We start from the raw sequence: 17,517 nt of genomic DNA, 5'->3' as shown, positions 1-17,517 counted from the left end.
CAATTCTGCTAAGGTTTTTGCAACGTAGTCTTGGAATCCATTGTAACTTAATTTTTTTTTCTGAATTTACACATCTACCATGTATGCTAAAATGAACCATCCACTTTTTTATACTTCCAGCATTTCCCCTTGTAATTCCTAGAATCCAGCTCAGGTAGGAGGTGGGGAATGATCTCATCTCTGGAGCTGGTTCAAGCTTTGCACCGCCACAGATGCTCACCCCACTGGCAGAAGGGACAAATGGACTGGCGGAGGGACCAGATATACTGGTGCCCCGGAGCTGCATGATTCTGCCATGTCTGACCGCAGAAGCAGCTGCCATTTTCCAGCCCCATTGGTGCAGGATGCTGCTCCAGCGTGGCTAAGGGCATTCCAGAGGCATGGCCATGGGGTAGAGCTGTCCTTAGTTGGCTTCCACCCCAGCTTTGCCTGCTGGGATACTGGCACCCAGGGCATGGAATGGAGGGCTTTTGGACAGTGAGGGGGTATTTCTCCTCCCTGCATCACCAAAAAGCCCTCTGAAGATGGCAGGGTGGCAGCAGGACAGCGCCATCCCTGGCCACCCCAAGGCTCTGTATTGGGCTGCCCTCCATCTTTTCAATATCCTTTGGAGTGATGTACTACTGATAAAACATGTTATATCAATTTTCTCTTAATATTTGACTGACTGTGGATTTTATTTTATACCTTTTGTCCATAAAGTAAGATACTTCTTTCTCTAAGTTTTGCATCCATCTAACCATGCATGTTTTTACATGTTCTGTTTCTATATCAAATTAAAGTAATAGTTATACATTCATCCTAGTAAATTTTCTATTGCTGTGTAATTACCTTTTCAAATTGTGTCAGTCCCCTCTTGCTGTGTTAATTTCCTCCCTTAGTCTTGAAACCAGTTGAAAATATAAAAGCCACTGTATTTTTTTTTGCCTTTGTTCTTTATTTATTGCTAAGGTTTAATTTCTCCTGAACATCTATCTTATCTCACTATATAAAATCTGTATTTTTCATCACAATCTTATCATAATAAGCTTCTATAAATGACAGTATTGAAAATATTGGAGGGCTTATTCTTTTTTGTGTAGCTTCCCAAATTTTAAAAACTTATTACGACCACGTTATTTAGGAATACATTTGATGAAATGCTGAGCAGGTAGCTGGAACTTAATTTAAATATGCTTAACAGTTCACATAATCTGACAGCAACATTTCCCCTTCCATATTTCTTTTCCTTCATTCAGGATAAATGGTTTCCTGTAGATTCTTTCCTCCAGAATATCACCTGCTCACTCATTTATTACACAGAATCCAGAAGAGAAACTTGCCAAAAGGCTGCCTTTCATTGTTTTCCTAAGGTGTTCTTATCTGTTTAAAGACATGGTTCATAGTGATTTCTCTCATTTAATTAAATTATGGCTCTAGTCCCTCTGTAGGGGTTGATAATTTCTCAGTTTTTTTCACTGCCCTCCACTTCCCTTCCTATGAATGAAATTACTTTGTTTAATGGTTAGATTTTTAATTTTTTGCAAAAAAAAAAGATACATTTGAGGGGTGGACCTTTCCTTGTTTAGATGAGCAACAAATGGCACAAAGAAGATGACAAGGTTGATTGGTAGCTAGGAAAGAGGAAATTGCTATCAGCTCTCTCCATCCCCCACCCCAAATGGGCAAGTGCAACTTCAATTGCTAGGGTTGCCAACCTCCAGGTAGCGGCTGGAGATCTGGAACTACAATTGATCTCCGGGCAACAGAGATCAGTTCGCCTGGAGAAAATGGCTGCTTTTGAAGATGGACTCTATGACGTTATAGTCCACTGAAATATCACCTATTCCCAAATCCCACCCTCCTGAGACCCCCCCCCCCCAAATCTCCAAGTATTTCCCAGCCTGGAGCTGGCAACCCTAGCAATTGCCCATCTTCCAGGCATGCTGCTGCATTCTTTTCCTGCTGTCTCCTTCCCCTGCCTCTAGGCAGAAAAATAAATGCCAGCACCATCAGCCCTGAGCAGCAGGAAAGCAGGCAGGAGTCCTGGAGGGAAAGGCTTGGAGCACAGCTGCAGCGGAGCATGCCTGGCACTGCCAAGGAGAAGGAGATCCTGGCTGCAGGTGATCTGCCGGGTGGGTAGAAGCTTAGGAATGCCTGGGAAAATCACCCAAGGAGCAAAACAGCTGCAGCCGATCTGCTTGCCTGACAGAGGAAAAAGGGAGCTTTATTTTCATTTCATTTTTATATGCAAATATATAAGTACCCAATATTTGTTTAAAAAAATAAATCAAACAAATTATCATTAAAACTCAAATACTTTTGTTAAGGGACAGGGAGTGCAAATTGTAATGGGAATATAGCATTATATTAAATGCAGTGTGAAACCACATTAATATTTCTGGTTTCAGGTAATCGTGGAAGGCTCTGAGTGCAAAAAGCATTCATATGGCTCCTATCTGTGTTTGATAGGGTTGTCAGCAGAGGTGGGATCCAGCAGGTTCTCACAGGTTCCCGAGAGTAGGTTACTAATTATTTGTGTGTGCCGAGAGGGGGTTACTAATTGGTGATTTTGCCATGTGATTTTTGCCTTAGTTACGCCCCTCCTCTCAGCAGTAGCGCGCAGAACTTAAAGCAGTCTAGCAGGAGGTGCACCAGCATGCGTGGCAGCCTGCGCCTGCGTGCATTCGTTTCCCGCCCAAGGACCGGCGCAGTGGCTGCGTCCTTGCCACAGCCCTGCCCAAGAAAGCCCCGCCCCCCGGAATGCCCGCCCATGCCCCATCGTGCCCCGCCCTGCCCCATTGGCGCTACGCCACAATTTGAATCCCACCACCATGGGAACCTGTTACTAAAATTTTTGGATCCCACCACTGGTTGTCAGCTCTAGATTGGGAAAGTTCTGGAGATTTTAGGGTGGAGGGCATGGGTGGGGGAGGGGGAGGGCAGGGAGCTCAGCTGGTAGAATGCATGAAGCCCATTTTCCAAAGTAGACATTTCTTCTAAGATAAAATATCACTGTTACCTGGAGAACAGCTGCACTTTTTGAAGACCTCCAGGTCCCACCTGGAAGTTGGTCATCTGAGTATTTGGACAATATCGTTCCCGGTTTTATTCTGCAAGAGCAGTTTTTGTACGCACAGTAGCCTAAGGCCCAGTCCATCCAAAGTTAAGCGCCGCAAATCCCATAGCTTTTTTCCCCGTGAAATGAACAGAACTTAAAAGTGTTTAACATTGGTTGGATTGTGTTCTAAAGAAACTATATCGCTTTCTTGCCTTTCCATTTTCCATATAGCAACTTGTCTGAGCTAGCCTTCTTGCTGGAAGGAACATATGAGTTCACTGCTTCATGATAAAGAGCTATAATAATTGCTTAAACTATTTAGAACTTAAGAATGGGGGAGGGAGAGATGAAAAAGACTTTGATTGGGCATTGTGTTACACACACACACACACACACACACACACACACAACAGTGGTACTTTAACTGAAGGTTCAGGAAAAGCTCTTATGGTGATATAAACTTGAAAAATGATTTTTAGGAAGGTAGTTAATGCGTTCTGCAAGGACCACACGGTTACAGCCACACCCCAATCATCTGAGATATTTAATTTGCTAAATCCCTACAGCATGTTCTATGTTGCAGCGGCAACACCATTTTTTCCGTTATGCTACAGGGCAGGATTTTTTTAACTCTTTCTTCAAACAACCTTTTAAAAAAGCCAATTAATGAATTTCATCAGTGTTCAGTCATACATTATATGTAAGTAGAGATTTTTATGTCAACATTTTTCCCATCTGAGAGGGTTAAGAATGTCTCCCAAAATACAAAGTTGGCAAAAATTCAATACCCAAAGTACAACCATGTCATGGACTCAATAATTTTACTGTGAGTAGGGAGTACCCTATTCTTTTTAAAGTTATGAATGGATGACACATACGTTGCTATGGAGGAGAATGAGGAAGGCCTGTTGAGGAGACAATTCACACAGAGGTCCTTTCTGCACAAACAAAATAAAACGTTTTGAGGCAGGAAATAAAAATTTCCTCCATGGAATTCTGCATGGTTTTTAGCCCAAAACATTTTGTTTCCTGCCTGAAAACATTTTATTTGCATGCTGTTCCCTAATAATTCTTATTTGAAAACATTTTGAAAAGATTTTCATTTGCTACACAATCTATTTAATATGTTTCCCATACCTCTCTGCAGTCCTTGGACTTCTATGTCGGTGCTATTTTCTGAGCTCACTTTGGCTGTTTCGCATTGTATTTCTGTCAGATTTTTTAAAAAAACTTTAAGGAGTTGTGTCTACCCAGCTAAATGGACCCAACCACTAGAGAATTGTAGCACAAGGCTTTGAACCTTCATAGTTTCAAATCTAAGAAGAAGTAAAAGAAAACAGAACAACCACAAAATTGCAGCCAGAAAGCATTTTTGAGGGTGTGAGTGAGGTCAAACAGGTGGTTTTGCAAATGTTTGCAAAATGTTTTCAGGGGCTTCTGCGGAAAAGGCCAGAGCGACACACTTTATCGTGTCTATGAGTTATGGCTATGAGTTATGGATCTATGAGTTATGGCTGCGTAGCTCTTAAGAGATATCTCAATGGGCACATTTATAAATGGTAACCTCATAAACAGGTAGGTCTGGTTTGAGCTAATGAAGGTTAATTTAAAGTAAGAAATCACTGAAAGGCTTATATTAAATACTGAGAAGCAATATGCAAGCATTAAACATGACAGTCCAGGTTCAGGATGGAATAGTTACAGAGTGATTGCTGCAAACCATGTCTCAGCAGAGCACTCTAATAAGTTCTTGAGCTGTTGAGTCTGAAAACTTTCATAGATTGTATTTTGGGACTGCCATGGGTCCATTCTGCATAGAACAAAAAAGATGTCCGTGGGACATCTTAAAAAGAGGCAACTGCATTTTTTCACTTACACACCCAAAATAAGATGTCTTAACAAGAGACAGCTACTGGTATGTTTTCCAGACCACAACAGCATCAGAAGGGAAAAGAGGTTTTTCCAGCCTGACCATTTTGCTCTCTGGTCAGTTTCACCCTCAGTTTGTACCCAACATTTTGTGTGCAGCTGAAGGGATTCTCCCTGCTGCCATTTGCTGAAGGCTGCCCCAGGACATTTGCTCTGCAGGCTCCGACCCTGGGCACCTTTTCAGCCCCAAAAGTACATCATTGTACTCAGCTGATCCTGCCGATTCCGACAATATACAGTTTTCCATTTTAAAAAATTTACCATGAGCTATCCATAGCTATGCAGACACACATAACAGAATCTTAGCTGCTCAGAAGACAGGTTTACCATCAGGATGTTGTGGGTTTTCCAGGTTGTTTAAGATCCATTGAAAAGCATTTGGTAGCCCTGTCCTCCACAGACCGACTTAGTTTTTCTGTGCAGTAAGGAAAAGTTTTGAACCAGTGTCTGTGTAGTTTTCTTCTTCCAAACAAGTTCTTGACAACAACTAACATCTATTATATAGATTTTGTTTTTCAAAAATACTGTAAAAACAAGCAAACCAGTTCTATTACAATGTACAATGTAGATGAGCTTTTTTCTATTTTGAATAGATTTGTTCACTTTCACGCATCTTCAGAAACAACTGAAGCATGTATATTAACTGCTGGACACTGCACAGAACAGAGGAACACCCTCCTCTCTTCTCCCAAGCATTAGATAGTTGTTTGTGAACTGAAATGAGTCTCCAGGAGTTCTTTCCTCCCTTAACTGCACTTAACTGTGCAATCCAAAGAGGGTGGAGCACATTGGATGCAGCATGACCCCTGCACCAGAGCCCGTTTTGTGGAATAAAATGACACCAATAGTGATGTACAGTTACTTAGGGCAGTGTAGGGAAATGGAGCAGCAGCATGGCACCCAAACCCAGAAATCAGGCCACGTGCTGTCACTGCTGCGCCATTCAGTCCTGTACTGGCAGCCAGAGAAGCATTCAAGGGCATTCCCAGGGGAGGAGCCAACTTTAGTTGGCTTCCAGGGGCATTTCAGCCTGGTAAAGTCCCGTTCAGTGGCACAGATTTACACATGCAAAATGTATGTGTAAGTCTGTTTAGGGAATGGGCTAGCCAGGGAGAGGTCAGTGTTTTCTCTTTGTCCACCAGCACCTGTGCCACCAATTTTCCCTTTGGGAGTGGTGTCACGGCACAGTCCGCAGCCTCCAATCTACTCCTTCCCATTGTATTGGGCTATCCATATAGTTTATACAAGAGACCATGGAAGAATTATCTGCCCCACCATTGGTTATCACTATCCCTCCCATACTACTGACTCACTGCCTCTTCCACCATTTCTGGCTCTCATTCAGTCAGTAGTAGTTAAAAGTAATTTAAATTAATTCATTTTCTTCCCCTTGCCAGTCTCTTCATCTACCAATAAAGGCTTGATTCATTTACCCACCCAGAAAGCATTCATTGTAACCATAATTAATAGGCTCATCACCACACACAGCCCCAGATAGCTTGGAACACATTAAAAATGGTTTGTAAACAGGAATGCATAGCTCCTACAAACTTGAAAACCATGTTGGTATGCCTTCTCATCTTCTTCCCAAATCCATTTTAGGCTTTAGGCAAATAAATAGTCATAGGCTAAGGAAACTATGGGCCTAAATTGTCTGTGGCAAGCCAATGAAATGATGATAGAGACACCCTCTCGTTGGCTTAATTTTACATGAGAAGTATCAAGAAGGAGACTTACGTTAAATAAAGAGGCGGAAAGAATCTTAAATCTAGAGGCTGTGAAAGAAGCCACTGAAAGTGAGCCAGGAAATTCAGGATTGAATATCCTACAGTAAAACACATGGATTAAGGAATGCAGGAAAAAATAATTGAACAGGTTACAAGCTGGGGTAGTGTGGGGTTTTTTCTGCATACCTGTAAAATTTGACACTTCAGACAGAACAGGAATCAAAGTATCAGATTATAGTATGGTGGCTTAATATGGTATTTTTCTTGTGCTAACTCATCTTTCTGTTTCAGATAAATCACCAGGATAATATGGTACGCCTGGGAGAATGTAAATGGACTCACATGTTCCCTTTTCTGATGGTAGGTATTTAAAGGTATTTAAATTTAAATTAAAGAGGGCTGTTATTTAAAAAATCAAATTCATAATCCACTAACCTGGGCTTTAAATCTGTACCCAGTTGTTTTTGCATAAGTCTAATTGAGATTCATGTACTTTAATAAAAAAATGTGCATCCATTCACTTATCATTGTGAAGAAGTTGAGATTCTCTGGAAACTAATTTTCTTGTTATTCTTCTCTTTCCTTTGAAGACAATTTGTATGTCCAATAACATATCCTCCATTCTTGTAGAATTAAAATGTACGTGCATTGTCCTCATGAATATTGGTCTACTAAACACCAGAGATTCTGCTTTCTGGGCTATCTTTATTTGGCAAATATGCTGTACCTATAACTAGGTAATGAAAATAACTTAATATTTACCATTGGTTGCAGGTGTCACTCGTGTATTCTGCTAATGCTGAATATTCTAACTGTGGTGAAAATGAATACTACAACCAGACAACTGGAACATGTCATGAATGTCCACAGTGTGAGCCGGGAGAAGAACCCTATATGGTAAAGTGAATTTTTTTAGACACCTTATCCTAGGAATATAATCTGAAAATTAATGCAGCATAAGGCATCATTAACTAGATCCCACACAATATTATATTTGGGTATTGAAATTTAGTTTAAAAATTCTGTTTCACTTCCCCTTTTCCATATACCAAATCTGAATGAAGCAAATTTGGCTAGTATGCAACACAAATGTGAGTCACAGTTGCATAAACAAGAAAGGGAATGCATTCACACACATACACACACACACTCCTGTTCTATAGTATCAGTGAAGAAAATTATTCAATTTCTCAGGCTTATACATGATATCATCATTCTACATCTCTCCATCATTAGGAAAATGGCCTCTGTATTCCTGTCACAAGATAAACACCATCGTGTTCCAAGTAGAATTTTAAAGCAGGCTGGCACAAGCAGCAAGGCAAGCCGTGATTCCCTCTGAGGCACTTTCAGATAATCATACTGCATCAGAAACATAATTTGGCCTACACTCTGTAGCCTTGGGCTACCATTACATTTTAGGGGGGGGAGGGTCATGTTTTTGTACTGTGCAAAGCTGAAGGCCAACGACAATTCAACTCCACTCATACCTATGAGAGCCAAGATGGAGGCAAAGGCTTCTTTAACATTTTTCTCCTGGTCTTGTTGGCCATAGAGACCCTGCCAGTGTTTTTGGCTTGCACATCTCAACTGATCACTCCTGTTTGTCATTGTCTTGGCTTGTGTATGAGAACCAGCAGTTGAGGTGCTTAAGGGGGAAATTTTGACAGAGCCTTGATTCAGTTGACTGAGAATGTGCTTCACATTTTGTTCACTACTGAGTTTGAAAACAATACAGCAGAAATATCTGGAGGCCTGAGAAATGCAAGGCATTCTTTCCCCCCACCCTCACACTTCCATTTAATCTTGACGTTAAAACAGAGAATGGATCACAAAATTAGGTGTCAAATGAGGAAACCTCAATTGTGTATGGAGAGAAGTGAGCCAACTGGTATCTTCTTTTCCTTAAAAGTTAATAAAAATGCATCTATTTTAATGCAGTGACTTTCTTATTCCCATAGACATGTGGCTATGGCACCAGAGATGAAGACTATGGCTGTGTCCCTTGCCCAGCTAAAAAGTTTTCCAAAGGCGGGTACCAGATATGCAGGCGGCACAAGGACTGTGAAGTGTATTTTAGGGCAACAGTATTGACCCCTGGAGATCAAGAAAATGATGCAGAATGTGGACCCTGTCTTCCTGGGTAAGGAATTAATTCCACGCCTTCGCGCACTCTCTCTCCCTCCCTCTCTCCCTCCCTCTCTCTTTCCATAATAAGCATCTTTGTTCTTGTTTTTACCCTTGTTACCTTCTGTATCTCATTAAGTACATGATTATTAACTCTACATACATAATGTTTTAAATCAAAGAAAGTAACAGATGTTATTAAAGCAAATGAAATATAAAATCAGCATCTTGTGGAAGGAAATGGAGGGGGTGAAATGTTGGCCCACAAATAGAAAGTGCAGCTATGCAGAGTTTTAGAGCACTCCATGGACATGCTACATATTGTTAATAGAAATCACCAAATCTAATCAATATTGTTTCTTGGCCAGTTTAAGTGACTGACAGAAAATCAACATGACCACAAAAGGGTTGCCACTTTGCTTGTGCACAAAACTCTACTGTAATCAGATCTCTTTCAACAGTGGCATTGCACATGCCTGTGACATTTTAAAATGCACTACATCTTTTCAAAGTTTTGTCTTTTACTTTTTTTAGTCTGAGGAAATATGACAGGGTAGAAATGTTTCAGATAAATAAATATTACCAAGTAGAGACAAAACATGTCTACTTTTTGTTTTACAAGATTGGCTACTCATGTATTGAAGAATTCTAGAGTCCCAACCATGACCATTCTGTACAAGAAACAGATTTTAATAGCATTATTCATGAATAGCAATTCTAGGGATCGTCCACTGGATAACAAAACCGACTCTTTGGGAAGGATATTTAAGGGAGGGAAGGTTTTGTTTGAGTTAGTAACAGTTTTTTTTCCTCCAGCGATAGAGAACAACAGCTGAGAAAGGGAGAATAGGAAAAAATGGCTTGGGGTCACTGTTCTATGTAGCTCTTTCTATTTCAAATACCTTTTTTTCATTCAAAACAGCATCACAGATTTAAAGTCTGGGAGGAAATCCAGACATCATCATCTTGTCTACAGTACATGGGAACATGCACATATAAACTGTTATTATTATTGTACAGTTTTGTATTCCATAATGCAGAATAAAGAAAGCCATAAGTACTATTGACAACTGCCTATAAGGACACAGGACAGCTGAAATCTAGGGCACCACCTTCCAGTTCACCTAGCTAATGGCTGACAGCACAGAATACTGAAAGTCAGGGTTAGATTTAAAGCCCCAAGTGATCAGGGGCCATCATATCTACAGGACTACCTTTGCCAATATACCCTCAAAAGAGTGTTATGTTCTATGAATAACAACTTATTGGTGGTCTCTGGCCCAAAAAGTGTCCGGTTGTCCTCCACCAGGGCAAAAGTGTTTTGAACTCTGGACCCTGCCTGTCAAATGAGACCCGGGCTCTGCAGGATTTGCTGCAGTTCTGCAGGGCCTGTAAGATCAAGCTGTACCACTAGACCTATAATTGGGGACAACAATGATAATTTCTAACAGAGCTGGCCTCCCTGCCCCTTTCCTTTTACGTTCTCTGTTTGCTTGTTTCTGCCTTCCTTTCCCCAAGTTAGTCATGATTTGCACCTAGAGCACACGTCTGCTTTGGAAGTATTTTAATTTTGTACCTTGTAAACCACTTTGAGCCTGCAAGGGGAAGAGTGGCCTAAACATTCAATAAAAATAATAAATACTCCAGACCTAAGCATACTGCGCAGGAAGAGTCGTGTTTCTCTCCTCACTCACTATGCAACATAGAAGAGTTTGGGAAGGGGGAAACTGGAATCAGGAGAGATGTGCTTCATGGAATTTCTCTCTTGCCCATAGGCCTAGATCCTGTCGACCATGTTCTGCATGCACATGGCTCCGGTTGCAGCACTTCCTCAGCCTCTGGTACTTCAATTTGCACAAGATTAATAGTTTCATTTAGCCTTGCACAAATGGAAGTGCTTGTGGCACAGGAGCTGCATTGCACTCAGAGAACTGTGGTAATACGTTCCAAGCCATGCTTCGTTAGATTCAAAGGAGACAAGGCGTTAAACGTTTACCCGAAGAACATGCAGATCCCTATATAGTTTTGTGATTGGTCCTCTTTTCCTATCCTGCTTACAATCATTGTCAGCTTTGGTGTCTAAAGGACAAAGATAATCAGATGACACAGATCAGCCATAGGGAAAGCTATAAACATTTCACAGGTCAGGTGCTGGCTTTAGGTTCTAGGATTTTATCCTCAGGGCAGGATAAAACTCACCACCTCTAGCTGAGGTGGAAAACTACTGCAAGTATTGTGCTTAATAAGACCTAAAATTCTGAATGACCCCTATTTGCTCCATAGTTCTGAATACACTTCCGGTATTCGTGATCACCTTCAAGGTATATGGCCCCTGTCAAGAATAACTGATTTACTTCTGCAGAAAGCACAGTTGGGCCTTAGGGGAGAAATGGCAAACTTGCTCAAACACATGTCTGCTATTCAATATGAATGGGTTTGCAATTGCATAGGAGTGTTGGTGAGTGGGATAAAGAGGTGATTTAACCCTAACCATGCCCTTGATTTTTTTTCCTTTGCCCATGAACTTGCAGTCTGCTTACTCTGCTTACTTTTTCTAGTTTTAAAGTCTAGTCATGAAAAAAGTGTGTGGGAGAGTTTAAATTAAAGCAAGGCTGCTATTGCTGTAAAAGATCAGTTAGCTTAGGAAGGGGTATAAGCAACTTTCTCTCTCTCTCATTTACTGGTTCTTCCTGCCACCTTCAATAACATTACAAAACAAACATTGTGTTGACCCTCCCCCCACATTTGTTTCATAATATATTGCTCAGCAATTAGAAATAATGAGTTCTGTTCCATCACTTTATGCCTCACTTTCTTAGGGCCAGTCTATAGATTGGACAAGTCATTTCAGAATGCCTTTGCTCACAGTATTAAAGTTGTAAAATGGTCTTGTAACCATCACATAATAGTCTCAGTGTGCATCCTCTATAACAGTGGTTCTCAATCTTCCTAATGCTGCAACCCTTTAATACAGTTCCTCATGTTGTGGTGACCCCCAACCCTAACATTTATCCATTTTGCAGATGGAGAACACTGATGCAGAGAGGCAACCCCTGTGAAAGGGTCATTCGACCCCCAAAGGGGTTGCAACCCCCAGGTTGAGAACCACTGCTCTACAACACTGGTTCTCAACCAGAGGTATGGGTACTACCAACGGGACACAAGGTTTTCATAATAATTACTAAGAGCTCATTCATTCTCAACATGCATGTCTACCTGCAATGATATATATAATAACACCAGGCTTGTAAACACACAAATGTCCAGCTCTGGAAAAGGTTTTTTTTTTGTTCTTGAAATTGTGAGACTTGGGTTTTTTGATAGAGTGATCAGTAGGACTTAAGATACTAAAGGCTGAGAATCACTACTCTAATCACTTTCTAGTATTGTGCTTAATAAGACATCTAAAGATATTACCATGCAAAGGCCCTTTCACAAGACTAAAATAACATCAAAGAGCAAGAAATAGTTAAAGGGGCCAATAAATATAAAACTGCTAAGTATCAAAAACACATATGTATTTATTACAAATTAAAATCACCTATATTTATAAAAGCCCCATAATAGCCTGCCTTATGCACATAATATCACAATCACAATCTACAGAAGAGCGCTATGAAACACTTTTTTGACCCTTAAAATAGATGTGTTTCGGCCATTGCCTTCCTCAGTGGTCAAAAGTAATATAATAATACAGTTTTTACCTACCAACTACAAATTACAGTTATAACATTTTTATGACTGAGACCATTCATTGGAAAATTCTTTAAAATTGGCCCCCAGGTCTTCCAGAAAAAGTCATGTCTTCTTAAAGGGTACATGATGCAATGTGCCAATCACACCCAATTCTGCTATAGCAAAATCCTACGCCTTAGTCACAGGAAATTCTTTTAGTCTGGAGCAAATGAATTCATAAAAATCACACACAGACCAACTTTTCTTCCATATTTTTTTCTTAAATTCACACTTTGATTTTTTTTAAAACCATATCCTAGCATTTTACATGCTAGGTGCAGCCTCAGGTCACATGCAAAAAAAGCCAGGTTTTAAAGTTCACCTGAATTAAATATGTACTGAAGAAGACTCTTGAAAAGCAAAAGCACAGTGGCATGGCTTCTAGCACTGGCCTGGATCTTTTTTTTACATGAACAAAGGAATTATTTGTCACACAGTGTTATGATGACAAATGAAGTTTTTCTTCTGCTGGGTATGACTGTCTGAATAGATTAAAAGCCTCTGCACTGTGGCTCCAAAGTACCCATATTTTCATTAGAAAAATATATGTATATCGTTGGTCAACCAGGATTGGTGATAATTCACTTTTTATTCATTTTTGGTACATGATGAATTTTTGATGGCCATTTGTAAACATAATTATTAAATACCCATTGCATAGTAGCCGAAGAAACTCCCCTGCCCCCTGTTTAGTAGTAAAATAATACACATAAACCCAAGCTAATCCTCTAATCAACTGTTATTGCACAGCACTCTGTCTTTTATTTATTTAATTAATTAAATGCATATCCCACCCAGGGTCAGGATCAGGGCAGCTTACAAAAATTTAAAACATGACAGTACAATCAATTAATATCACTAAAACCTAAGCATTAAATCTATTAATGGCAAATAATAAAATAGTAACATCCTATATAGCCAGAGGTGGGATCCAACCAGTTCTCACCACTTCTCTAGAAGTGGTTACTAATTTTTTCTGAGAGCTGAGAAGGGGTTACTAAAGCAACCTCCCTGCCCAATAGGGACTGGAGGTGCATGTGTGCAGCGGCACCACTGTTTGAATCCCACCACCATCGGAACTTGTTATTAAAATGATTGGATCCCACCACTGTATATAGCCTATAATATATATCTCCCCGCCTCAATTGTTCTTCTATGTTGTGCGAGGGACAGGGTAGGAGAGAGCAAAGGTGTGTGTGTGAGAGTACACAGTTCATCAGTAATAGACGGTTAATAATTAGTAGCTGGTAATAAACTCTTCCTAGTAACAGAAAACCTTGCGATCTGGTTTTATTAGCCGCATTTTGGTGACAGAATTTTGATCACATGCACAACACCTCAGGTTCTAGGGTCTATATAGAAGGTAGGAAGGTGTGACTGAATGAAGTCATGGCCGCAAAATATAAGAGGGATGTTGTATGGAATTCCATCTGGCCTTCATATGGCTGACCAGCTGCTGAAAACCCAATACTACCAGTAATCAAGGCACTTCCAACAAATATGAGCTTATTTAACATTCCTTTGTGCATTATCTTGGGAGGGGGGAATAGAATGAGAAAGCTGTAATAGATACATACTAACCTGTTGCCTTTTGACTCTGATGTGAAAAATATAGTTACTTTGGAGTTTATTTTATATTAATTCCTAATTTTTAGCCTGGTTGCTACCACTCTTTTGAAGTAAATACTTAAAAAAACAATATGAACTCTTAGAACTAACTCCAAGGGGGTAGTTCTAAGGCAGTGGTTCTCAACCTGGGGATCGGGACCCCTTTGGGGGTTCGAACAACCCTTTCACAGGGGTCGCCTAAGACTCTTTGCATCAGTGTTCTCCATCTGTTAAATGGATAAATGCTAGGGTTGGGGGTCACCACAACTTGAGGAACTGTATTAAAGGGTCGCGGCATTAGAAAGGTTGAGAACCACTGTTCTAAGGCATTCTTTTGCCTGGAGAAGACATTATTTTCATCCAGAAGGGATGCTGTGCAGGATAATGCATTGCACAATAAAAGTAAAAGCAAAATCCAAAACGTTTCTTCCTTTTGCATTAGCAGAAGCATAAGACCTGTCATAGTAAAATGCTGTCACAACTGCAGTGATATAGTTTATAATTTAGACACATTCCGTTATATGTAAGTATTAGTTTAAGGACATGACCTAAGATCACAAGGCTGTTCATATTAAAGTCATTTTAAAAGCAATTCAGAGGGTTCCACTGAGGAGGACTCGTGAAAATAATCCCCTTTCCCTCAGTGGAAATGTTAGATTTGATTCAGTTTTATCCTTGTGCAGAAAGATTCATTTCAGGGGCATGCAGGGAGCTACATTGCAAGTTCAGTGGACAAATGTACGTTGTTTCTGGCAGTGATATTGCCTCATGTCATGCATCTTTAATGTTCGATTAACCTCATAAAAGAGAGGCTGTTTCTAGCCAAGCAAGAGAAAAGCAGATAGTGCCATTAATTAAATGAAGTATATAAAATTTAAACTAGTGATTTCATCTGGCAGAGTAATTAATTACTTCTCAACCATACTTAAAATGCAGGAACCTAATTATATTGCTTTGTCTTGTCTTGTCCTTTCTTTATAGTTACTACATGCTGGAGAACAGGCCAAGGAACATGTATGGCATGGTTTGCCTCTTATGCTCACAGGCGCCTCCCAACACAAAAGAATGTAAGTATTCTTGACTTTTTCATTCTAATGTGTAGTGAGAAACTTCTAAAATACTGCCCAAAGCTTCCATCAGCAATACATCAGATGACAGTGGAAGGTTTTGGCACTATCAGGGTGATAAAATTCAACCACTTGTGAACCAGACCATTAAGAGGTATTTTTCCCTGAGTGAAAAGTACAGTTTGCCATGCTTACTCTTGTCAGAGTAATAGGGTTTTTCTCTTGGATGCAGTTTTTCATTTAGCTGTGGTATTTTTAGCATCAGCAATTCAGAAGATAGCAGCCATGACTCAAGGCTGTGTACTCACTTTCCCACCAATGGATGCACAGCACCATAAGCTTCCTACATAAGCTTGTGCACAACTTCGTAAAAGCAGCACCAGAATCCAAGATATGTCTCCTCCCTCCTCTTCTTTCCCTTCCCCTGTCATGTAGGAAGTGTTGACAGCTGTCTGCTCTTAACAAAGACAAACCATAAGCATTATCCTGTTTTCATACGGTTGTAAATTATGAACTGCTGCATATTTGTTTAAGTGCTTCATGAGGGACGTGTCACTGCATCTTAGTATTCTACTTATTGGGAATATTAATAATCTTAGCCAACAAACTATTTACTATAGCTACATTTCAGTTTCTAAATGTGACCAGGTCACATTACAGAGCAGTGACTATCTTTTAGCCTAACACTTATACAGCATTTTAAAAAGAACCATCATGTTAACTTCGTGCTCCTGCTAATAAAGGAAGAGGCCACAGTAAATGAAACATTGAGAATAGTGAGGCAATTCCTGCTGTCCACTGAACCTTGCTTTTAGTGGATAAGATTATGGGCCTCAGCAATATTAATGCTTGCTGGTTCTTTCAGCTTTCCTATTCTATTAATGATGGCTGGTGAAACGTGCAAAAGTAACACTTGCATCACTGTATTTAATCATATTTTAGGTCAGAATACAGGAATTTCCATGGTCAGCAGCATATACCCTTTAGTGGTTCTGCATACATATTGATAGAAACAATATGTGAGGCCTAGAACATGCTAGAATAGTTCAGTGGGTACTTCAGTGTACAACTATATACATGGTGATCACAAATCCTTGAGTGTAAACAAGGATGCTCACATAAAGTAAATCAAAAAGCTCCATTCCAAGGTACTACAACTCTAGCCCTGCTGTATCTCAGGCAACCTTACTATATCTACTGAATAGAAGACATTTTATTTCCACATGCAGTATCTCATATATAAAAATATGCACTGCTTTCAAATGTATTTTGAATACACGTTACTCAGGGGAATTATTTCTTCCAGAGAAATGCAAATAGGGCCTTAGCAACACTCCTGATAATTTCTGGCACACAGGTGTACACCTGTTCAAATAGATGGGAAAAAAATTAATTGAAGAAAGCAGAAACTGATTCCCTTAATATATGCTTGAACTCAGATGGATGAAGCAAAAGAATTATCGTGTGGCTTGCTTGAAAGTGATACAAGCTGTAGCCTGCTAGAAGCATACGATATACACAGCATGTATGGCATGGAGCAGGGAGGACAGGGACTGTTGTTGACCTGTTACAACTTGTAACAACTGTGTGATGCTTCGGTTACCTTAAGTCATATTGCGAGTGCACTGTAAGGAATTTCACAAGCCCGGTGGCCTGTCAGATGGATGAGGCTAAAGCCCAATTATGAACATTCCCATGCTTTTGAAAAATGAGGAACAAAATCTCAGCGGGTAAAATGCTCAAGACAGGTACAATATCAGAGGAATCTATTGACATGTTGACCTTGCTCTCTGGTGTGTTTCAAAATATCGTATTGTATTTACCTTCTACACTAATAACTCAGAGCGTCACCCGTTCCTCCTAGAACGTAGTATGAAAAAAGAAAGGAATGACCCAAAGGCAAAAAGTAGGAATTAATCTGGAGTTGTTGGATGATAGTAGAGGAGAAAACAATGTAAGAGATGGAAGATACTATTTTACAACAAGGAATACTGGAGCAATGTGTAAATAGGATGACCATTTCTTCAAAGTTGTCCTTTGCGTATTATTTGCATCAAACTACAATGCATTTATTAGGTTGATGCATAGACATTTTATGGTTATTTTCTGTAATGAACTGAAGCTGGCACCATTGAATGTAACCCCTCCTAAGAAAAATCCTTTATAACCATTAATCCATATTTGCTGTGCATGGCAAGGGGCTAAAACACACAATGGTTTGTCAGGAGATCTACACGAGCGTCCAATAGACCGTTGATACATTCAGTTTAGATAGTGCTAAGCA

General features: G+C 40.0%; 1 protein-coding gene across 1 annotated transcript in view; it reads left to right on the top strand.

Moving 5' to 3' along the window:
* Positions 1-17,517, top strand: part of EDAR (ectodysplasin A receptor) — a 95,562-nt gene that overhangs the window by 63,426 nt on the left and 14,619 nt on the right. Inside the window, exons 2-5 of the mRNA XM_048494696.1 lie at positions 6,988-7,056; positions 7,471-7,593; positions 8,658-8,839; positions 15,148-15,233. Of these exons, the coding sequence (XP_048350653.1) occupies positions 7,006-7,056; positions 7,471-7,593; positions 8,658-8,839; positions 15,148-15,233 (442 nt within the window). The 5' untranslated portion in view covers positions 6,988-7,005. The remainder of the gene's footprint in view (positions 1-6,987; positions 7,057-7,470; positions 7,594-8,657; positions 8,840-15,147; positions 15,234-17,517) is intronic.

This window comes from Sphaerodactylus townsendi, linkage group LG04, assembly GCF_021028975.2.
Source record: "Sphaerodactylus townsendi isolate TG3544 linkage group LG04, MPM_Stown_v2.3, whole genome shotgun sequence".
NCBI lineage: Eukaryota > Metazoa > Chordata > Lepidosauria > Squamata > Sphaerodactylidae > Sphaerodactylus > Sphaerodactylus townsendi.
The sequence above is the reverse complement of the archived record's forward strand: the minus strand, read 5'-3'. Positions and strand labels throughout refer to the sequence as shown.